This window comes from Parasteatoda tepidariorum, chromosome 9, assembly GCF_982258835.1.
Source record: "Parasteatoda tepidariorum strain Cologne lab strain chromosome 9, Ptep-v5.0, whole genome shotgun sequence".
NCBI classification, from domain to species: Eukaryota; Metazoa; Arthropoda; class Arachnida; order Araneae; family Theridiidae; genus Parasteatoda; species Parasteatoda tepidariorum.
In genome coordinates, this window is record NC_141763.1 from 35,448,538 (window position 1) to 35,473,896 (window position 25,359).

Sequence of the window (25,359 nt, forward strand, 5' to 3'; positions counted from 1 at the left end):
GAGACAAACTTGTTTCATAATTTTTCAGCTAATAGAAAAATACCAACTAAAATCTAAAACACATATATTTAGGAAATAATCTAACCAAGATGAATACTTAAAAAAACAAAAAAAAAAAAAAATAGTATACCCAATACGAATAAACCAGGCATACATAAGATATTGAGAAAATATGTACAAATCACATATACAACCATGTATATGGATGAATAAAACAAATTCAGACTCTTGAAACTAAAATCTATTAAAACTGCCTTTGAGGAAAAGATGAAAGCACATTTACTTTTAAGATAACTAGATAGATATTTTCTTTTCTTTTCAGAAATTAACTCGAAAGGCTAATCCGTTAATTTTCTCAATCAGTTAATTATCAAGTAACTTTGTTACTTGATAATTATATATTTGTATGATAATTTCTTACTTTATACTTCAATTCATATAATTTAATTGTTACTGTTAGAAAAACAGCTCAACCGAAATAAAGATAAATAAATAACTGAAATTATAATATTCTTTATTTCTTTAAAATATACATAAGGCACTATTAAGAGAAGCATTTATACAGATGCCAAAAATATAATATAAAATCTAAAGTTTTAAAAAACAAACATAAACAATAACACAAGTCATGGGCATATATACAATTAGAAATAAACAGTCAGATCAAATTTCACTAAATCCTTTTTAAGTAGGTAACACACATATATAAATAAGCTATTTTAGTATTAAAATAAAGCTCGTGAATTTGAGGAAGTAGAGAACATTAAAATTTCCCTTCATAAGCAATTATACAACTCATACAATTTAAATAGTATCGAAAATAGAAAGACATGGTGAAAGAAAAATTGATAGATCTTTCAACTCACATTTATTTAAACATTTTTGCACCACATAAGTATTCTTCCCAACAAATTAAAACTCACAATTTATGTAAGTCCTCACAGTTGTATGGAGCACAAAAAAAAAAAAAAAAAAAAAAAACTATCTTATGATATTTAGATTAAATACAAAGTGGTTAGTTAAATTTTCGTAGAAACTAATGATGAATATAACACAGTCTTCACAAAATAATTAGGTTATACCAGGACTGCAGAGTGAAAGAATCAAAAAAAAAAAAAAAAAAAAACTAGACTCCAGTTACAATTAAAATTAAGTTTCATAAGTTAAAAGAAGAGGTTTTTGATCTATTAAAAATTATTCAAACAAAAATACTATTTTAATGAATTTTTTTGACAATTGTTCATACCAATTGTCAACAATACTTGTTTTTTTGACAATTGTCACAAACTTGATTTATCATATTTGAAAACTTTTAAACCAATGTTTGGTTAAACTTTTAAAAAATAACCTTTCGAAATATCTTTGTAAATAAATAAATCATAGATTATCTTTTATTTCAAAACTAATAAAAAGATATGCAAATGAATTTAATGTATCATCTGTCATAGTTTTCAGTTCATGAATCTCAATTAAAGAATCTTTTGTCATACAATGTTTATGTATGAGCATGCATGTGAGATATTTATATCTGATGATTTTGTACAATTAAATATTATGACAAACACAACTTTTAAAATTTATTTTTTCACTTATTGTGCTTTAATATAAAGCGTTTAAATGTTAACTCCAATGAAAGTTAAAAAATAGAAATATATAATTTAAAATTAACATTTACTTAAGGTACAATATTAATTTTTCATAGGATTTGGTAAAAATTTTCACACTCTACAGCTCTGGTTTATACACTATAACTAAATGACAACATTTATTCTTGTACAAAAAAGAAAAAAATTCAAACAATACATTATTGCGAAATTATGCACATTAGATTCGAAAATATTCATAGTTTCTTCTTTCCTTTTGAAAACTAGCTGTATTACTTGAAATATACAGAGATTCCAGCAACAACTATGGATTCTCTGTAGTTTTGAATTATATTTTTTTCAGTGGTAGTGAACTGAAACAGAATTTTTTGAAACAAATATTTTTGAAAAATTATTAAAACTTAAGCTTTTGTTGATATGATTTTATATGTATCTGTTTAAATTACACTTGTTTTTAGTGAACAAAATTCGTTTAATTTATTAAAATATTACCCTTGCTACCACTAGGTAAAATTTCTTTCTGAAACTATGAAAAATTCTCTGAATATATATACAGATAATGATTTCTATATATCGAAAAAAAAATCGAAGTTAAAACTGGTTCAAAACGTTTCTAGTAAAAGTTGAGCTTAATTAAAAACTTTGACTCTATTTTTTGTCGTAAGATATTCTGAGAAAGAAAGAATCTATCAAAAAAAATTTCTGAAAGGAAATTCTTGATTTAACTGATACCAATTTTTTTTCGACAATATGTAAATATTTTACTGCAGCATTAGTAATACAATGGAAGAATGACAACATCACATAACAGCAACATAAATAACCATAAATAAGAAAAAAAATTCAAAAATAAATTGATATAACACATAAACAACTTAATGCACAAAATATATTATAACTAATAAAAGTCTACCATCTAAAAAATGAGAATCATCACTGTTACACACACACAATGTGGGAAAGAAAATAATGATATAAGTAGAAAATTTGAAGCCAAAAAAGGTAGCCGACATTGAAAATAACACATGTTTCCTTTTTTCTAAATAACATATCTTTACTTATCACAAGATTATAAAAGAATTGCAAGTATTTTAGTTTTCTTTAACTTCAGTAGATCAAAATGTAATAAAAAATTAAGGGACAATTTGAAAATTTGGCAAGTATTCTAATGAATAATTAAAACAACCAAGTTTATTCTAAAATGAATTTAATACCAAGAATAAATAATAAAAAAAAGACGTTAAAATATTTTTTTTTTTTTAGATCTGAGAACTTTAAAGACATAAAATCCCCTTTTTATTTTAACCCTTAATTCACAATTTACCTAAATCATTACAATTAAAATTAAAAAATACTAAAAGTTTCAATATCCAAATTAATATAGTAAACATTTTTGTGCCAATAAAAGAAAACTGATGCGTTAGAGTCACAAAACAAACAAGTTATCAAAAGATAAACTCTAACTATTGAATACCCTGTGAATAGCTAAGATAAAATTTAAAGTAGAATATATCACTTTATAAAATACTTCTTTGACTAGTAAGCTTAGCGTCCAGCTTATTTTTAATCACATATTTTAATGTCTTAAATCAAATAAATATGCAATTCAAAAGGTTTTTCCCATATTAGCAATAAAAATTATTCAATAAAACTCTTTAAATTGATCATGTTTTGTTAAAAAATATTGAAGTTTAGTGATGCATTAAAATATAGGCTTTATTTGAATTCGATAAGTTGCTTAAAATATTTTAATGGCTAATATAATTAGGTTATTAAAAAAAAAAAAGATTTATTTTAGCAAAATTTACATTTTGTATTTTGCAAGTTAATTCTTTAAATTATCTGCTTAATAAAATGTACATTTTCTTATTAAAAAAATATTTATATATATTAAAGCAAAACCTAACAAAACTCAAATTTTAAGTTATACAATCAAAGTGAAAGAAATAAGACTTTTTAGGGAACAGAAAGAAGTTAGAATTTAAAGAGAAAATTCTAACTAAACTGTAGAAGTATTTTTTGTACACAAACAAAATATTCACAAAACATTGTTAAAACGATAAAACTACTAAGAGAACAGCAAAAATTAAAATTTTTGCTATTATATATCACACAAATAGAAAAACTAACAAGCAATAAATGTTCAGTAGCTCAATAAATAGTTAAATATTCGGATTATGCATAACTTTTTAGACAATTATAAACTTAAAATACACTGCAGGTATAATTGAAAGATAGGAATAGTTCAATACTAATACCTTTTAGAATGCATTTTTCTAACTCAGTAAAAACATACATATATTTTAAAATCTTCTACTTTTGTTTCATTAAAAGGAATAATACACGATTAAAAAAAATAGCATTACAGCACAAAGGTAAACTATATAATACTATCAATGTTAAAAAACTAAACAATTATTATCATATTTTACAAACTGATTAACATTTAAAAATAATAACATGCTATCTGATTTAATCCGACATTTTTATATCAGTGAAAATTAAAATTTTATTATTTTTTAACTGTAATATTCTATGTACGAATTTGATTTCAAGTTCAATGCTTTCTTAAATCCAATATCTAGCAAAGATATTTTCAATTTTTGTGCTTTCAAATTCGTTCAGCAGGAGAAGGGGGCACGGCTTCCATTTCGCCTGAACACTGATTAAGGGAGACAACTTTAATTTTCGTTCCCTTTACATCCTTGGTGGGCATGCCACTGTCATGCCTGCATCTTGTTCTGGGAGGATTGTAATTTTCAGGTTGGGAGGAACAAGTTGCCATGGTTCCATAGTTTGGAACAGTGACACGTGATGGAGAAATTGTGTCTTCATAAATAGGCGTCAAGGGCGATTTTGAGAAGAAAGCTGTAAAAGAAAATCGAAAAAATCAGCTTATAGCTAGATGTCACAAGAAAAATATCAGGTTAATACATGTAACATAAAAATGTAAGTTTTTATTTTGCATTTTTACATGCTGCACAAAATTTAATGAAATATTCTCTAAAACCTGTTCTAATGGTAACAGTTAGTTAGTTTGGAGTTATTGTTGCAAGAGCCAGTTTTGCTTATATCACACTTTAGGTTTATAAATAACAATTTAAATGCATTTCAGCAACAGATATGTCCTTCAGATAAGAGAAAATGTTGGAATGAGGATTCTCGCATATAAAATTAATAATAAAATCATGACTAAATAAAATTAATGACTAAATGAAGCTACCAAAGTGGCGTTATCTCTTAAGTCTAAATTTTTTACACTGGCTTAAAATATTTTTTATATTAAGTGGTTCCTTACAACTGGAATACTCTGGTTTGGGTTCGTTTAGGCAAAGGTGTTTGTGAGTTATTAGAATATGTCCAATATGGAAGTGGTTCAGGCTTGTAAGGCTTTTTACTATTTTTAATGGTGTGTAATTTATTATTTGTTTCATTGCTCCAACTATTTTGCCACTGAGAATAGGGAATGCAGTCTATCGATTTTTTTTGTAAGTTAGTGGATTGTTTCATAAATTATGAGTTAACTTTGCCATTCCATCATCAGTTTCACGACCTCAAATGTTTGCATGACCAGGGATCCAATCGAAAATTATTTCAACTCCTTTTTGGTATAAATTATCATAATTGTACTTTTACTTGTCAGTTTAGAGGTGGGTTTTAAGAATATGCCTGAGCTAGATACCTGACCACCTAAATATTTTGTGAAGCTAAGATGCAGTAGGTTAACCAGAGAGCTGAAACTTCTTGCTGATACTAATTGCTGCATAAGGAGCTGGTACTGCTATATTTATCAGAAGTCTTAGTTAAATATTGGGTAATGTTTATAGAATATTTTTCAGAAATCGTTCAGTATCTGATATCACAAATTTGATAAAATTAAAGGTATCGCATTAAAGACAGAGGTACCTGGTGAAGAGGCAGATCTTCTCAATACAGGATATTCGTAACTACCAATATTCTGCACATTTTCAACAGGCAAGATTAGCTGTTTGTAGGAATCTTGAAACCTTGGAACAGGACTAAAGGTTGAAGTTGAAGACTATAAAAAAGTAGATTTCAGAAAGGGTTAAAAAAGTAGCCAATTTAAAACATATTTGTAAATCAGAATGCTGAATATTTTTTTATTTTTAGAATTTCCAAAACTATCTTGAACTAAACAATAATTTCTAACAGCTTTGATGTGAAAGATATTTATTTTTATGTACCCTGAAATAAATAATAGAAAAAGGGAGGTTTTAATGAAGTCTAATGAAAAAATGAATTAAAGTAAGAAGCTACAGAAAAACTGGATAATATGTTACAAAACCAAGAAATAAATATTTTCATTAGAACTAAAAAAAGTTCAACCTATTCAGCTGATGTTGAAAATATTTTTTTTCTTCTAGATATTTGATTAATAACATTTATCTAGAAACCAGGAGAAATTTGGTTACACTACCATTAATCCACTGCTCAAAATTAACAGTCAAGAGACTTTATTTTAATTGCGATTTTCCTACTTTATCTATTTTACTTGATGCAACTCCATGCAAAACCTTTTAAAATTTCTTAATGACACTGAATACTTTTCCTTAATTTAAATTATAGTTTACATAAACCAAGTATCCGGCAAGATTTCGCTTTTTTCAGCTCTTGCACAAGACAATAAAAAATAACCAATAAACTTAAATTTAGATCTACATGAGGAATATAAAAATATTGCAACAATTAATGTGTCAAGAAATTAAAATACAAAAGTTATGTTTTTTTTTACAAATTTTTTCAAATGTTTTGATATACTTTGAAAAAATTCAGAATGTGTCCCATTTTCGAAAAATTGGTTTCACACTTTGGGGTTGATCATCTAGTATTATAAAGGATGGTGGCTCATTTTTACAAAGAGAATACTGTTCAGAAAAGGAACAGTATTCTTTTCGTAAAAATGAGCCACCATCCTTTAAAAACAGTTTGTTTTTTTTTCTTCAGGAAAAGGATGTTTTCTTAACCACCTATTTGAATAAAAGTAAACTTCTGATTTATTTTTTATTTATTGATAATTATTCTAACTTAATTTTGAATTTTATGCCTTAAACTTTGTAAGATTTTTATTTTGTCAAGTTATAAGTAAAAATTCATATGAAAATTGTTACATCTTTTCTTTTTTTTGAGGAGGGGGAGGGGTATATTAATGAGCTTTTTAGTGATTTGAATTTTACAATTACTGTTTTTTATATAAATGTCCTTTATTTAAAAGTGCACATTTAAATGTTTATTTTTGCATAACTTTTAGTTTAAAATATTTATTAAAAAAAAGCTTTCAAGTTGTTTATCAGTAAATTTTTTTTGAAGAAAATTTAGGTAGAGAGAAAATTTTTTAAAAAGCTTCAAATTTTTTGTTTTAAGTGAAAATTACTTTATGAAATGTACACATAAAATAGCATGAAAGGGTATTTTAAAAATTGAGTATCAAATCCAGTTATTACATAATATGACACATTTTGACAAATTTTAATAGTGGTATGTGTGCATTTTCTAAACTCAAATTGCCTTTTTCTGTAAGGAAGCACCTGGATCTTTTTAATTCCTAGGGAGAGCTATGCCATACATGATACTTTTACCGATTTCTGCATAGCAAAACACTTTTTTGCAAGATCATGTTAATCATTAGAGAAAAACTAAGATGATCAATCCTTTGCTTACAGTACTTAGAATGCTGTTATTTTGATTCAAGCATTGTACCAACTGTAAACAAAAGGTCAAGACACTTGCTTCAAAGTCAATATTACACAGCATTATATGTTTTTTTTTTTTTTTTTTTGCTTTTTTAAAATAATTTCTTTAATGATGATTAATTTTCTGTCTGGTTAGCTTAAACAAATTTATATAAAAACAAATTGGGAGGAAAGAGATAATAGTAAATAATAAAAAATCTTAAGAAAATAATTTTCTTACACCATCACATGAGCCCCATAAGAGAAGTCTTTGATGTTCACTTGATAAACCACCTCTGGTTGGATAAAATACAAACAACATTATCCAAATAGGTCCAAGATATATTAGAACCTAAAGACAATTTAATACTAAAATCAATTCCATGAGATTAGAGGATAAATAATAATAATTCAAAATTTTAATAAAATTTATCAATTATATATACACAGCTTAAGCAAAAATAAATAATAAAAATTTAAAAAGCATTTAAAAGAGAAAAAAAAAAACATTTTATTTCGTCAACTAAATATAACTATCCTTAACTAAAATTTATATGATATTTCTCCTTGGATAGGAGAGAAAAAATTCCTTAATTATGAATATGAAAAAACCCCAAGAAACTAAAAATACTATTTTAGTCCTAAATGCAATATGTCATAAACTAAAGATTTAAAAGCAAAAACTAAAGATTGGATTTTAGCTAGTTTCGTAATCTGATATTAGAATATGCTTTGAGCAACTCTGATCAAATTATTAGCAGGTAAAAAAAAAATAAATAAAAAAAAAAGATCACTGCATTTTGTTACATTTTTCCACTGTTTAATTCAAATAAGAATAGTTTCAGTTCTAGTCACAGAAAATTTTGAAGCCTTTTGAGAATATTTCACTGTTTTCAACATACATAAATCCTTACATACAATTTCTTTTGATTTAAATTAGACAAAATAAGTAGCTAATAGACTTTTGTGAAAATGTTCAGCTATTTAAAATAACAATTATTTTTTTTTACTTTTTACTTACCCAGTACCCTTAGCACCTAAAAATTTGCTGGTGCTTAACTGGACTTAATTAAATATGAATCAAGGTTACTTAAAAAAAAAAAAACATTATTATTGCAAAAATTCAAAAATGGTGGTAAAGTTGACAGGAAATTGAAAAGGAAAATGTTGATGCTACAGGTTCAAAACTTTATACATGGTTATACATTATGTATTACAGATGCTACACACCCTTTAAATTTAAATGGCTAGATGTTAAAATGCACATTTTGAGAAAAAATGGATTACTTACCATTACAACTGCATAAACAGGTGAATATATATTTTGAGCATGAGCCTAAGAATAAACAGATCCATCACTCAATTTTTTGAAAATGAAACATTTTTACAGAAGTGTTCATACATGAATTGAAATGAGTGGATTACCAAATACAATTAAAATTAATCATTAGATTCTGTAACAATAACTAATCTGTGAAAAGATATTAGTTAAGATGTGATAATATAAATGAAGTTCTTGTATAAAAAAATAAGATTTAAATTTAATAACTTTAACAAAAATTATAAAAAATTAATTTATATAAAATTTTTACAAACATTACTTTTCTAAATAAAAGTAATAATAATAAAAACATTTTTTTTTAACTAAACTAAAATAATAATAACTAAAACTTTAAGCCAGAATAGCTTAAGTTTAAATATTTATATAATGGAAGATGGGAAATAAACATCTGATTAATATGTATGTAAAAAACAACTTTTAATCCCAGCTTAAAGTTAAGAAGAGCCTGGATTAACACTCAAAGAGTTAAAACCTATATATTAAAAAAGAATTAAAAAAAAATCACTCTCCATTCAAAATAGGCAAAGTATCATAATCATTAAGAAGCACTTGTCTTCATACATGTTTCAAAAAAGTATGATTACTAGAAATCAGTTGATTCAATTTAAATAATTTTTTTTCTTCTGCTAAACTAGTCGACAATTAGTTCTTTTCATAACAAAAATTACTTATATAATAAAATATAATTTCAAATATGAACTTTATTTAATTAAATAGCAAAATTGTTAATTATACCAAACTAAATCTTAATTTGTTTTTAATGTTTAAAAAAAATTAACATAATCATTCCATTTTCAAAAATTTTTTAATATGTTTATGTAAAATTAATTGTACATTTACTTTATAATTTTCACAAATTTGCAGAAATTTTTATCTCAAAGACACCTTTAAAAATACCTAGGTAAATCCTAGACAGTAAAATAAACTAAGACATTTAATTTTAAATGCTAAAATTAATTTGTTTTAAAAGATTTTGTTATTAAAACTTTTTTTTTGTTTTGCTTCACTTTTATGATGACTTTTACAATTCATTCTCTCTTTTTTTTTTGTTAGTTCAATAAATATTTATATTATATATATAATATACCACTGATATGAGGACTTAAGTGCTTTGAAATCGTAGAATTCTTTTCAAATTAGACAACATGGAAATGATTGAGAGCTTTTGGTTTATACACCCATAATTGAATTGCTTAATATAATTTGATAAGGCATGTTCATTTAAATATAGTCAAATCTACTGAAGAAATGCACTCTTATCAAAAAATATATAATTTAATTTTGGACTTGCCTAAATTCAGTTTGATATGAGTCAAATCTATATTTAATTATGTTTATTTTAAACATATTTTACAAAAATTTCTTTAAAATTACTTGGTTACGCAAAACTATCTTAGTGAGTGTTAACACAATAATAAAGTCAAAAGAAGTTTACTTATAGATAAAAACCATTCAATAAAGATTTATTTTTAACTTATAAAAAAAACTTTAAAAAAAAGGAGGTACTCACAAATATACCACTGCACCCAATTTCAAGATCTCCCACTATGCAAAGAAAAATATGAGAATAACTTTAAGCAAATTTATTAAAAATATACTCAACTGCTTTACAACAAAATAAGATTTCCAAAATTATTATTAAGAGTTGCATAGACACATAATATAAAATAATTTCATAAATATATATAAACTTACATTATTTGTTCCATGATATGAGCATAGTGACTTCAGGAAACTTAAAGCATGCAATATATTAGGTTAAAGAAAAAAATAACTCAGACTGGTAATATGCTTAAAAATTAAACTATTATTTATTAATCCTTAACGGTCTGGAAGTATTTGAAGTTTCCTTTCCGCCAGGTATAATTATAACAATTAATTGTAATGATTAATTGAAAAGGGTAATAATAATGATTAATTATAATAGAATCAATAGCAAATATGACAACAGTAAATGTGATAAATATAATAAAATAACTTTAATCATCATATGCAAGGCATTAGACCCAATAAATAACAGAGCCGTACCACTTAAATGACGGCATAGGCATGTTAAAGGTTAAATTGAATTAAAAACCTTATTTCAACCCAAAAATATTTAGGGTAGTCTTTAACAAACACCGTGTTAATTTGTGTTAAAGTCTTCCAGAAGAAGCGTAATTCTTACAGCAAACTGAATGACACAAATACAGTGCGCAAGAAAACGGGGAAAAATTAATGAAATTATAACTTTTGATACAATTGTTTACTGTAAAGCAATATAATTACATATGCATAATTTCTAATTTTAAAAAAGCCTTAAAGGTGATTACCAATTTATCAATTATAATGAAAATTCATTAATTTATGAAGAAAAATCTGTAGATTTATTTTTATCCTTATATAAAGAAAATATCGATTAAGACATAGACAAAATGATAAAGTTATCTCTTAAAAGATTTTTTCTAAGAGTTCTTCTGAATAGATATTTATTATGAAAATTAATATGCTACTTGTAAATGTGAATACTATATGTGATATATAGTTTAATTACTAGATAATTTATTAATAGTATTTATAAAATTATATTATATTTTAAGAGAATGATTTACTGAAGGAAACACTCTGCATGGCAAATTAAGGTATAAAATAAAATGACTTTAGATAGAAAAATAATACAAGATAGATAAATGAGAAAATTGTACTATGAAGTTTCAGTTATGAATATTTTTTGAAAATATAAAGTTGTAAACAAATTATGACAGAATTAGCAGGTGTCATGGAGAAGGAAATTAATCCTGTCATATTTCATGTGCCACACATTTTGAAAACAAATTTTCATTACAGCAATCTCTTAATGGTTATTTTAATTTCTTAAGGAATTTATCACATTTTTCTATTCAATTGTTGCATTTTAGTTTTTGCTTATATAAAAAATAATGCATTAAATAATTGGATATTAACACTAGAATGCAATTATAAAATGCTAAAAAAATTGCTTTAATATTTCTTTTAAAAATAAGCATCTATTAACTTGGGTTGGATATTTTTCTTAGGATAGTTCCTACTACTGAGGAATAAACTTGTCATTTCTAGTTTATATAAATATTTTATTTTTTTGTAACTTCTTTGAAACACATAACAAGAATCATTAATGTTAGATCAAGTATAAGAACAAATCTTAAAATATACTTACATCCTTGGAGAGTAGAATAATATACTACTGTCACTACTGATGAAACTTCATATGTCAGTATCACACTGAAATCATAATATAAAATAGAATATATATACATGATTTATATGCACTGTCAGAAAAACAAAGGTGCTATAAGATGTATAATTTTGAAATTTGTCATTTAAATTTAACTAATGATAACAATTTGTAGCAATATTTCAGCCTAGTGCTATAGACACATAGCTTTTTTTTCGCAGTAATAAATAGAGCATAAGATAACTTTAATATTGCAGAGTCACAAAAACTTAGGTTTCATTTCATTCAAGTTAATTAAATTGTAAGAGCATTGTAAAGAAATTAAAATGTTATCATTTAGTTTCTCAGGGTTGCATATTATAATGCAACTTTATACCACTAATATATTCAAAGTGTCAGTCTGTTATGTAGCACAGAAGTAGAAAATGAAGCCAATAAGTTTTACTTAACATTATATACACTAAGTTCAAAAAACAACACAACTGGTGTAATAAGCTAAGTTTATAGAAGAAAAGAAAAACAGGTTAAGAAATTAGAAAAAAAATCATCAAAATTACCAACTTAAAATTTAATTTAGTAAGTCAGAGATACAATAGCAGAAAACCACAAAAATTTAAGATTTGTGTGTTAGCAGGACAACACTTCATCAGAGGACACACTGCCTCCTAACACACTGGAGCCTTTATGTTGTCAGTGGTAAAACTAAAAACCGATAGTGTTCGAGGCCCCATAACGGATAAATAAGTAAGAAAAAGCAATTAGAAAAATTTAAATGTAAACGCAAAGAAAAATTAATGACAAACAATCACACTTTAAAAGTACACAGAGTAATACTTAATAATGATATGCCCACATATAAGAAAAAATAAATAAAGATAAAGTTACAGTTAGATTAACCAAATCAAAATAAAATATAAATTGCTAAATCATTAAGAAAACTTTAGAAATAAATCAAGTGCTGACCCCTTTTAGAAAATCTTTAAAAAGAAAAACATTCGAAATTCCTGATAGCCGAAAGAAAATCAGTTCTATTATTACAAATAAATTTAAATCTAATAATTTGACCAATCAAAATATTCTTAAAAATCTTAAAGTAAAGGTTGGAATTAAAATGTGTTAAACTAATAACATTAAACTTAAAATCTCTTCTTTTATCATTTAATCCGATGAAAATTTTTTGGTTATGAAGTTTGATATCAAGATCTAAAAAATAAGCACAATTTTCATTTGAATAGTCTTTATTAAATTTAGCTTTTTAGGATAAATATCTTTAATTAAATCATCAATAAATCTAAACCCAATTAATAAATTATGTTGTAAAAAGTTTTGTTCATAAAAATGTAAGAAAATATTAGCAAATGCATTTGAATAACAATTCCCCATTCAGATACCTTGAATTTGTAAAAGCATATACCACTAAGAAAGTAATTTTCAAAATTTTTTATATTACACAAGTTTATCGAATCTTTCTTATTAATGTCCTCATTATTCAAATAAGTATCAAAAATTTCCAAACAAATAGTCCTTAAACTATTGTGTGGTATACTTGTAAAAAGATTTTCAAAATCACATGCAAGAACTGTATTAATGTTATTGTAATTCAAATATTTAATAATGTCCTCGTTCTTAGTAATAATAAAATGCTTGTCATTTGAAATAATCTTATATAAAATAATATTAAAATAATTAAAAAATCTTTTATCTTTTTTTATTGGAATAAAGTGTTCCACAAGTGTAATGTGCAGTTTTAACTAGATATGTACCGGGTACCCGACCAGATATTCCTTACCCAGACCTGGCAAGAGTTTCACTACTTGGTACCAGGTACCAATTTTACTGGGCTACACGCATTTATGTCTGACACAATCATATTCAGAATTATAGAACACTTAAGACTATTCATATAGTAGTTAGTTTTGGAAATCTACATATTTTACCGGTTTTTTAAAATTCAAGCTGAAATACCATACATTTACAGAACTCCTACGTAATGGGAATCACCAGCTAAAAATGGGTCTTTAGAAAATGTCTGGGAAAAACATTTTTAAAAAAAAGTTTCATAATATTCTTTACATATAGAAAAAAAATTTCAGAAAAAATCTGATGATTATAGTTGCTGATAAAGTCTCTAAAATTTTTTTGAAAAAAAAGACAGGTGTATATTACAAGACATATTGCTAACACTTTAGAAAATTTCTTTTAGAAAGAGTGTCTTAAAAGCTGAAGTCTAGTGGGTCATAATGTTATTTGTTTAGCACATCTCTTACAATTCTTCTAAAGATTCCATTTAAATCATTCGACACCCTGATAAATTGCACCAGTTAGTTCTCATTTTATATTTTAGATAGATTGTTAATACTATTTCAAAGTACTTAAAATATAATTAACATATTCCCTTGGTTAAATATACTAAATTATAAAATTTAAAAAAAAATTTTTTTTTTGGAATTTTACATAATCCTAACAGGAAAAGTTAGGGAGAACAGTTTCATTTGAATATGAACCCTGATTTTTCTTTTCTGTAGAATTTTAATTCAGGGAAGCCTTGTTAAAATAACACTTTCAGGAGTTATTAATTCAGGGAGAGAGAGAAATTAAACATTACCAGTTTCATGTTTTCAGCAATTTGCATTTAAAGCAATTTATAACCACTATTTATGGGGATTACTTTCAATTTCCATTTAGCAAAATCTTATGAATTATGCATGAATGAAAAGAAAAACTGAATTACCTCCACAGATCTCTTTTCTGCTCCCACTTGAAGGAATCCATAGCAGAAACAGAATTTATTTTCTTAGTGATATTTATACCAGCCACAACATATAGCTGAATGCCCAAAAACTCCAAAAAAGATAAAAGTATCCAATGAGGAGCTATAAAAAGAAATGTTAATAAATTTTTAATAAAATAAAAGTTCACTCAAACAAAGCTCAAATAGCCAAACTGGAAAATATTAGCTCCATGTTTTTCTTTTCTTTTCTAAGTGAAAATAAATTAATGTATGAGATTAAAGAATGAATTTGTGATTTTTCTGATTATCTTTTTCGTATTCTTTTATACCTATTTGGGTATTTTCCTTTCCAATGATGAAATTTTTTTTTAAATCGAATATCAATTTTAATTATCAAAAATTAGAAGATTTCATAAATAAAAGATCCACCAATGAATTTGCATCTGAATGCAGATTTAGGTGATTCATACAAAAACTGAATTTGATTTTTAATGCTGTTAAAGTATATTGCTCTTTCCTTTAAAAATAAAATTGTTGAAGATATTAACATAGCTAATTTTATAAATATATCGATTGTTGCTATTTTTGTAATTTTTTTTTTGCGACCAGGACGACACAAAAGAAATAAATACTTTTTTCGGGGATTAATTAAACTAGAAAATACAGATGCTAGTGATTTATCTCCTGCAATAAGAAATTAGATGAATTGTGCCAACTTCACTGACCAGGAAAAAAGTTGGTAAAATAGCCTGTTGACACCATAGCATTAAATGTAGGAAGATATAATGATATAGACAGAATTTTGAAAAGAAAAAAAAAAAAAAACTGGGAAAACATATTTAATTAGATTAGTTATGGAATTGATTGGTGCATTCTGTAGTAGTGGTACAAAATTAATGAGAATGTATTTAAATGTGAAGCCATTATCTTTTAAAGCATACTGGGAAACAAAATGTGTGGATTCTATAAAAAAAAAACAGTATCATTCAATAAGAATCTATCCTGAGATTATCCAACATTGTTGTGACATTTACCCCCATACAACTGGAAAGTATTAGGAAAAAATAACAGGTACAGAAAGAAGCATTTTGAAAGACTTCTCAACATACAATATTGTATACATGCTATGTGCATGTGCTGATATTTCAGAAGTACTTGCTATCATAATCTTTGGAAAAGAATAATATAAATATCTTGGACACAACTAACATAATTTAAAACTTAAAATTTGTAGATCGTGGAGGTGTAAGGAACTTAAGAAATTTACATTCAAAAACTACTTTAGAAAGTGAATAGTGACACTTTCAAGGATAAGTATTGAAGGAATGTTATCAAAATGCTTCTGACTATAGCCCCTTATATTCAAAATTTTGATCTTTTAGCATCCATCAATTTGTGGTGAAAAGACTCATATGGAAGGAAAGTACTTTAACAATTCACTTATTTCAAAGTTGTAACATATACATTAAATGTATTTTGCCTCTCCAAATATTTTTGATGTTCTTTGAAGTCAGTATGCTTAATTAAATTTTTTCATATATTTACATAATTTTTATCATTAAATTAGCTTTTTTTAGCCATAAATTTTTCATAACATAATTTTTTAATAAAAATATAGTTTAATCCTAGCAAAAAAAAAAAAATAATAATTAAGTTTGCAAAAAGTAGTTACTAAAGGAAAAGAGCCAATTAGTATTAGTCAATAACTCATTAAGTTTCAAGAAAAAGTGACAACTAAGCTATTAGAATCAACCAGCGACTGGCTAACTAACCGAACATTTAAAATTTCAAGTCTATAATATAGACTCACATATTATGTGAGCTAAATAACTTAGCTTCAATCTTCACCATTGAGTTTTTATAAATCAATGCAGTCAGCACTTGTAATAAATTAATATGATTTATTTGAATTGAATTGAATGTGGGATTTAATGGAACAAGGTCCAAAAAAGGACATGCTGCGCCAAACAAATGGTTTTTTCCCCCAACAAATGTAAGCAAAAGCATATTGTTTAACCAAAATACATTATATATTGTCAAAACCGTGCAGATGTCTTTTTTGATATCACTTCAAATAAGCTGTATTTTAATTCATATTTGACAGGAGTTTTCATTCCTTCACAATGAAAAAAATTGTAAATTAAACATACTCCAATTATATCTTTACATATTTATTTTTTATTTTAGAAAGAAAAATAAATATGATAACACTGATTACTTTAGCACACCTGTTATACCAATTATAAATGAAATGAAATGTAAAAATGCTTCAGCTCATTCAAATTAGACAATTTAATATTGAGAGCACTAAACATTAACCAAAATAGCTTTCTGTTTTTTTACCTTTAAACTGTTTTCTTCCTTTAGAATATTATATCAATTTAATTAATTTAAAAAAGCATGATATTTTGGAGATTAGCTCAAGTCATAAATAGACAATAAAAGGAACTAATTATGATGTGAGAAGAGAAAACTTGGTAATTAAATCACTTGACAGTTATTGTGAATGATTAGGTAAGTAATAATAATAAATGAACAAATAGCAAATCATACCTAGACATTCATCCCAAGTTGAAAAATGAGTCATTAATCCCAATACTGTAAAGCAGGAGTAGAAACATAAAAATCCTGTTAACAATGGCATAATTACCCTAAAAAGGCAAGAAAAATTATTATGCAAGTGCCAAACTTAAGAAATAAAAAAAATATTTAGATTTTAAGATAAGTTTCCCATAATATTTAAATTATGAGTCCTTAGGACTAAAGGATGAACCCTAGGATTCCATAGGAGTAAAGCCTGACTTAATGTAGTCAAAACTTCAGAATCAGGCTGGTCTGCAATAGTAAATATTTCATCATCATAATATAGCTCAAGCAGGGTTGCCACAGAAAAAAATGAACAAAATAGTTGCTTTTAGTAGCCTAAAGCATGAAAATAGTAGCCAAAAACTAGGAAAATAGTTGCCTAAATAAGAACAAAAACTCATCAAAAATATGACTAAAATTTTATTAATGACTTAATTGTCATATACCATGACCCATTCAGTCAAGTTGGTAGCAAATATGATGATTTTCATATTAACGTTAATATTTATATGAAAAGTGATTACTTAAATTTCGAAATTCACGCATCGTAATATTGTATTAAATTAACTTTTTTTTTTCTTTCTTTAAATCATGCGGAATTTCATAGCAATAATCATTGAAAAGGCGATCGAGAAATGAAATAGACTTACAATGGAATCTGTGCAGATCAAATGAATTAAAAAGTGAAGACTAAATTTGCAATTCAAAATTTTTTAAGAAAAAAAAAGTTCAGTGTGTTCTAAAACTATCTTGTGGGGTGCAGATTTTCCGCCCAATTTATGCTTTAAAAAAGAAGAAAAAACATCGTTAGGAGCACAAAAAAGTCTCCTTTTCCTGTAAAATAGTTGCTTTTTTAGTCTTTTTCAGGCAAAAAAATTTGCCATAGTTGTATTTTAGTCACCTGTGGCAACCCTGCTCAAGGTATTTAATGTACTTGTCATAAATAAGTGGCTACATGTCCGATAGTGGGTACCACTACTTCAACTTTAGAGCAATCGCTTTCACTGCAAAGCAATTGAATAAAGTGATTTTTCTCAAGAGACTTACTTAAAATAAATTTAAGATGAGTTACAGCCATTAATAAATTGGATGTGACTAAAAACGGTCAAAAGATTGTCATTTGGTAAGTACATAAAAGATTATAATGTTCTTATCCTTTTAATAATTGAAATATTATTCATATTTTTTTAAATCAGCATCAAAAATTCTTTACAAATAGCCTTTGTATAAAATCAAACAGTGGAGTAGTGGGTGCAGTGATGGCTAGATAAAAATGGAATAACTCAAGATTGAGCTTGATCTTCTTATGACAGAACAGACCAAAAAAAAAAAAAGTTTTTCTTTCTCCATTTTATGAGATACAGCACATGGAGAACATATCAGTCAGCAAAAATCAACATTGTTAGTACACGAGGTTAAGCTAAATTTGGTTAATTTCAACTGGAAATGAGCATTGCTTTTGTTGCAAGAGAGAAATGGAAGAATGCTAAGCTCCACAAGGAACATCATGCCAGTTCCAGAAGGGTACAGGCTTTTTAATACTGATATATTTCCCCTAAAAGGTTTAAAAATAGGTACTTGAAACTTATTTCGAAATAAAGTATTAAAAATACAACACCTGCAACTGTTCTTATTGTTGACTTTGCATGGCAGTTTAGGACTACAGGTGTGAATAGGTAAAGTTGCATTGTCCTCTTTCTATTCATTTACATATTACAATTAAAAAAAATATATTATGCAATCAAGGTAAACTGGTCGAACAATGCTTTATATTTTTGTTTAAAGAACATAGGACAGTAAACCTTGATGGTTAAGAAGCAATATAGAATATCAGCAAATAGAAGCAAAAAAAAAAAATTTTATTACACCAAACCAGAAATTAAAATGAAGTTAAAAATAATGAAATAAAAGTTAACTAGTTTCAAATATGAGTGTTTTCAAGAATTTTTTTTATTTTATATAATAATAAAAAAGGAAAACATTTTTACCGATTAACCAGGCTTTGGTGATGAAGAATTCGTAAAGCAAGAGACCAATGAAAATGACATAAAATGATAAATTGAACCATCTTTAAAAAGGATGCAGCTAATTCCAGTTGGTACCAACTCTCCAAAACCATCCATTTTACAATTCTAAAAGACAGAAAATTATGACTTTACATGACAATGGTTTAATAAGGATAAATGGTTGAATTGATAAGTTTCTAAAAACTATTTCTATAACTCATGACCAACTTCTTTAGGCACTTAAAATTTAAAAAATAAATAAATAAAAATGAAAATAAACTAAAATCTTACATAACAAAGAAAAACTATGAGATAAAAAAATATATATATACAGTGATCACTCTCTTTTATATGCGTTTCTCACAAACGAGTGCTTTTCTAGCAGTCTTGGCTGGGGATATAGAAAAACAATGATAACTTTTATTTATTTATGCATTGCACTGAAAAACCATCTCTCACTTATGGGTAATTGACAATCACTATCATTTGAGCTGAATTGATTATGATGCTGATTTTAATTATAACAGTAACCTACTAGGGCGAAACTTTAGCATGTGGCAGTGGAAATATATATATCAGGTGAATTACTAGCCTCCCTGTGGAAGGAAATAAAAAAACAAAAAAAAAAAACAAGAGAGCCGGGTTTATGATGAATCTAAAGTTCTTTGCTCATTCTATACTGAAAAAAAAGTTCGTAATTACCAATCAAGTGTCATCACTAGTCACTTTTTCTCAATTTACATTGGATATTTCTTAAAATTTAAGATGAGTTTGAAAAATAACCTCAGATTTCTTAAAACCAAAGTCATCAAACATTGGCCAACTTCAACGGAACCAGCGTATAAGAAATTAAAGACAGGAGCAGAACCTAATACCACTTCTCCATGATTAGTTTTTAAATCATTTCAGAATTAATTGAAAAAGAATATTTTTGAGTCTTTTATGCAGTGTTTACAATATAGTGTTTAATGGGATAAGGCCTGAAAAAGAACATCCTTACTACCAGACTTACAAACATATTATTTCTAAGCTAGCTAGGTAAAACACTAGAAATTGATGAATTTGCGGGTGTCGAAGAATGTGTAGTTTTGTTATACGTAGAATACAAAAGAAACCCAACATCAATCCAATGGAAGTCAGCAAGGAATTCCTGCAGAAACAAAAATACATTAATTAATAAAATAATTTTATACTATAAAATGACAATCAGGATAATTAATAGTTCGATATTTAAATAAATGAATAATGAGTTTAAAAACATACTTCCAAGTCATTCATATTATCGTTTTTATTATTGAAAACAGTTAAAAATAAAGAAAATTCAGCATTGGTGTTTCAGTTTAGAAAAAAACTCTTAGTAATAACAAAAAAAACATCATTATTTTTTTATTAAAAAAACTAATATAATCTCCTGATAATACTTAACTGACGTGTAACTTTTGTAATGTGCTAATTTGCTACATCAAAACAAATAAATAAGCCAACTACATAGCCCTACATTTTTAAATTGGGATAATTACATTTTATTTTCCTATTGGTATTCCTAAGAATAGTGATTGATAAAGAGGAAAACAATAAGTACAGAAAGTATAAGAAAAGAAGAAAACAATGAGTATAGAAATTTTTAAAATTATTTTAAGCCCTTCGATGTAATATTTTTATAATAGTTAATAAATATGTAGCTACTAATATATTGTAAATTAATTTTTAAAAAAGAAACAAATGAATAAAAATATTTAGAATTGTTTTTTGATAAATGGTGAAAATCATAGATCCATAAAATAAACAAAAGGAAACTTAAGGGTAAAAAATGCGATAACTTCATAAAAATTTCATAATTTTTTATCAAAAACTATTAATAAAAGATAAGATTTCGTATGGTGGAATCTGTCAAAATAAATATCAACTTTAACCTTAGGCTAAATATTTTTTAAGGCAATACAAGATTGGAAATTGGCAAAATATCTCCAAAGCTCAAAGTCACCTAAATTCACAAGAAATGCAAAAAATTAACAATCTAAAGACATGGAAAATGTTTAGACTGTCCAGGCATAAAGATCAGCAAAGCAATAGGACTAGTTTAGGAAAAAATGTCAGAAATATAATAATATTAATACTATCTCACACAATTTGTAATTTGAAACCACTGAACAGAATAATTTTTGTAACATTACAGTGTTTTCATCTCAGAAAAAAAATGGGTGAGAATTTCTCACCCTTTCTCAAAAACAGGGTGAGATTTCAAAAAGTTAAGTGAGACTTCAAAAATTAAAAAAAAAAAAAAAAAAAACACCAAGAGACTTGAAAAAAAAATCATTTCTTTAATCATAATGCATTTTTAATATCTTCTAATTTTTAAAGCATTGAATATTTTTGCATCATCATCAAATGGAAAATGTTCTACATCTACTTTTTCATCAGCTATTCTCATTAGGATGCTCAAATGCGTCTTTGTTTCGTTTTGATCGTTTCTACCCACATTTGTTTCATTTTCATTTGTCCGTTTCGGAGTCGAAGATATTGGATTTACAAGGTATTTGTCCATCTTACATTAACGAGCAAAATATTTGAACATCTTACATGAAGAAACCTTACCTACGGTAAACACGTGGTTGCAGAGAAATGCGTTCTGAAAGAGGTTCCGTGGTTCGGAAGGATGGTGTTCTGTTGTTCTTAAAGGTTCTGAACAATACTGGTAAATAGGGAAGCTAGATAATGGGGCAGATTTTGAAAATAATAAAAGATCCAGGAAGAAAAGTGAAACGGATTTTATTCTAAATGGCGCAAATGAGAATTTTTTTTCAAAATGCGAGAAATTCGCGAATTTTGAAATAGGCTTGTAGAATGCGCGAATTTCTCGCGGTTATCATTTTTTAATGCGAGAATATAAAAAAATATGCGAGATTCTCGCGTTCTCGCGCTGTAGTGAAAACACTGCATTAAAGCTTATTTCTGTAAAAGAAATCAAACCACTTTGGCACTATTAAATAATTAGTAGGAATAACATTTTTAAAAGCTAGCATGTAATATAATTGTAGCAGTTTAACCTAACTGGAATAAGGCCGTTGAATCTTAATGATTTATTAATTTTTTTCATGATTGATTATATTAGATGATTCCATGTGACAGACAAACTTGCTTGAAACTAATACCACTCAGGGGTTCAATTTAAAATAATGACTTCCACATAAATTCACCATCTTCATCTTAGACAAAAAGAAAATAAAAAACTTTTTTAAAAAAAACTTACCTGACACAAGCTGTTGTGTCGTAGTTGCCAAAACAGTTTTTAAGTGCAACGTCAATTGATCCATTTTCAAAGGAAACATTTGGTGGAGGATGTGGAAATAAACTGTCCCAAAAATTCTTTATAGCCATTTATTACATTTCTTAAGAGACCAAGAAGCTGTTAAGGTAGCTTTATCATTAACCTTTAAAATAATTGAAGAGAACATTAAATATACTTTTCAATAAAATTTGATTTAAAATGTTACGTCAAATTAAGGAATTATTGCACTGCATTTTTTTAAAATGCTATTTTTCTTTAACAAAATAAATTAAAGACATCATTATACCGGGAATATAACAAAATTACATAATGTTAAGAAAAACAAAATTGTTAAATAGGCAAAAAATATTTTAGATATAAAGTAAGATAACAAATTAGTTTAAAAGCGCAAAATCTTTTTCGGAGTTGGGCCAATCAAAAAATATACGCTGTACTGTGAATAATAAATATCTGTAAAAATATAAGTATTGGTGGTTTACAATGAATTCATTTCTTATTTTTATATCAAACTATAATTAATTATTGCTTACTGAAATAAGAACAATGTAAATTTAGCTTTAATATTAAAGGACTAAGTATATACATAATACTTATACATTTAAAATCATTTGTAAGTACTGCATGCTTAGTTAAATTATTATAGGTTTTTAACTTTTTCAAAAGAAAAAATAATTTTACCTTTATTTTAAAAAATATAAATTACTTACATCTTAACATTTAAATAAATCCTTAAAATAACATGGTTTGATTGAGGAAAACTTTCTTTAGATAAATCAAAATGTAATCCTTTGTTGCCTTGAATTAGTAATTCTTCACTTTGGAATTTAAATTTTAAAATTTCAGAATTTGTCATTTTATTTAAGTGTAAAAAATATTTACTATTTTATATTAACAAGTTTTACCAATGTTTAGTTGCATAGTCATTCAAAGGCTGCAGAAAACTGTAAGTTGGGCACTCCTAAGTTTATTAAATAATAAGTTATTTGCAAAAGAGCAGCATGAATATGATATGGATAGAAAAAATTTATTTGACAGCATTTGATGTATATTTTTATTATTATGTATCATATGATATATATATTTGATGTATTAAATATTTAAATGTTAATAAGGTTGAAAAAAGGAATTTTATGGTAAAAAAAACACTTATTTGTAAAGACTTGAAAATATATTTTTGTAGGGGAAAAAAATAATACAAGTTAAAGAAACAAAATTAACCTTCAAACATAGAATTTGCTAAAAAATTAATCATTTAAGAAAAAGAAGTTTTAATATTTGCATCACACCAAACAACAAAATTTTGTCCACCATGTATTGTTCAATTTTCAGGCATCAAAAACATTTCTATTACAAAAGACCATTATCTTATCTAGAAAACCAACTTTTAAGTCAACAAAGGCAAAAAATAAGTGGATGAATCATAAGTTCCAAATCATACCAAAAAAAATATAAATAAATGAAATTTTTAAACATATTTTTAATGAAGAGTAAAAGATAAGGCAAATAAATTAATTAATACACACTGAAATCTAAAAAGGAAAATAGTAAAAACATAACAAAATACGCCTTCAATTGCTCATAAACTAATTTTCTTACCATTGATGACTGGTAATGAATCATAAGTTTCAAGATACATCAAAAGAAATTTTTTTCAATTTTTTCTTGTACAAGATTAGAAGATAATGCAAAGGAAAATAATTAATACGCACTGAAATCTAAAAAGAAAATAGTGTAAACATAACAAAATACGCCTTCAAATGCTCGTAAACCAATTTTCTTACCATTGATGATAGGTAATAGACTTGGCTATAATTAAAAACTACATCAGTAAGCTTATAATTCGTGAAATTGCAGCAATTAGTAAAGGATTATTAATTAAAATCTATACTGATAGCTACGATTTAACAATAGCGCAGAATGTACTGCGCGCGCACATTACTGTTTATAAACATCTCATTGAAGATTCATTAACTTCAACTGCAGTGAAAAATGAACGTTGTGATATATGACGTCACCGACGAACATTCACACGAGTTTCATAGATATAAGGAACTCACAAGAGGAAATGAAGGTCTGATTCCTCCGGTGGCAACGAAAAATGGGCTACCTTTCTCCATCATCGTGGCGACTTTTTCTATCTGTAAAATTGCCAAATTGCTAGTGTTAGTATGAATATTTATTATGGCTTGTTCATTACACGTGCTGAACTTTTACAGCATGTAATGGATATCAAATCTGTTGCCGTAAGTAAAAATTATTATTATGTTAATCCTACATATTTATTGCATTTGTTTTTTTAACTAATTAATTTTGAAACGATTGCATAAATGTTGATATATTCATTGATTATAATGTTGTCTTTCCATAAAACGTACAATCATTCAGAGTTGGCATCGATTACAACTGTAATTGATTACAATATTCAATTACAGTAATCAATTATTTGTATTCATGATTACAAACATTCATAATTTTGATTACAACTGTAACTGATTACAATATTCAATTACAGTAATCAATTATTTGTATTCATGATTACAAACATTCATAATTTTGATTACAACTGTAATCATGATTATAAAACCAATGACTTGTAATCGTGATTACAAGTAATCAAAATATATAATTAAATATATAATATAGATACGTAATCTAAATATATGATTACAAGACTATTGTATACTTATATATGCTTTTATTTTACATAGTATAATGTACCGTATAATGATACATTTTGTACGTATTTACATACAGCGTATATACGAATGAATATAACTAAAATGTATGTACATATGTATTTATCTAATGCATATGTAAATAAATATATATGTACCGACATTTTAGTTACGCACTCATATGCATACACTTATATTGTATCTATAAAATATATGTACGTGCGTATATAGCTTATAATTACG

At 26.0% G+C, this 25,359-nt stretch overlaps 1 protein-coding gene across 5 annotated transcripts; it reads right to left on the bottom strand.

Moving 5' to 3' along the window:
* Positions 1 to 2,637: 2,637 nt before the first annotated feature.
* Positions 2,638 to 24,460, bottom strand: LOC107442905 (uncharacterized). Of its 5 annotated transcripts, none has more exons than XM_016056584.4 (12): positions 24,223 to 24,460; positions 22,403 to 22,583; positions 20,165 to 20,302; positions 19,135 to 19,278; positions 17,114 to 17,211; positions 14,561 to 14,702; positions 11,812 to 11,876; positions 10,147 to 10,181; positions 8,586 to 8,630; positions 7,536 to 7,646; positions 5,511 to 5,643; positions 2,638 to 4,472 (listed from the first exon to the last, which is right to left on the bottom strand). In XM_016056584.4, the coding sequence occupies exons 2-12, from the start codon at positions 22,528 to 22,530 to the stop codon at positions 4,216 to 4,218; spliced, it is 1,296 nt and encodes a 431-aa protein (XP_015912070.3). In that variant the 5' UTR covers positions 22,531 to 22,583; positions 24,223 to 24,460; the 3' UTR covers positions 2,638 to 4,215. The 5 variants fall into 5 exon arrangements, with proteins under 5 accessions (XP_015912070.3, XP_015912072.3, XP_015912071.3 ...); XM_016056586.4 differs by lacking the exon at positions 24,223 to 24,460 and adding an exon at positions 24,038 to 24,174 and having other exon boundaries at positions 4,088 to 4,472; XM_016056585.4 differs by lacking the exon at positions 24,223 to 24,460 and adding an exon at positions 23,660 to 23,800 and having other exon boundaries at positions 4,088 to 4,472.
* Positions 24,461 to 25,359: the final 899 nt, after the last annotated feature.

Coding starts and splice junctions, on each gene's coding strand:
- LOC107442905 (XM_016056584.4), bottom strand. CDS start 22,530: ATGGCTATAAAGAATTTTTGGGACAGTTTATTTCCACATCCTCCACCA. Junction 20,303..22,402: donor GACACAACAGCTTGTGTCAG/GTAAGTTTTTTT, acceptor TTGTTTCTGCAG/GAATTCCTTGCTGACTTCCA. Junction 11,877..14,560: donor CAGAAAAGAGATCTGTGGAG/GTAATTCAGTTT, acceptor TTATGATTTCAG/TGTGATACTGACATATGAAG.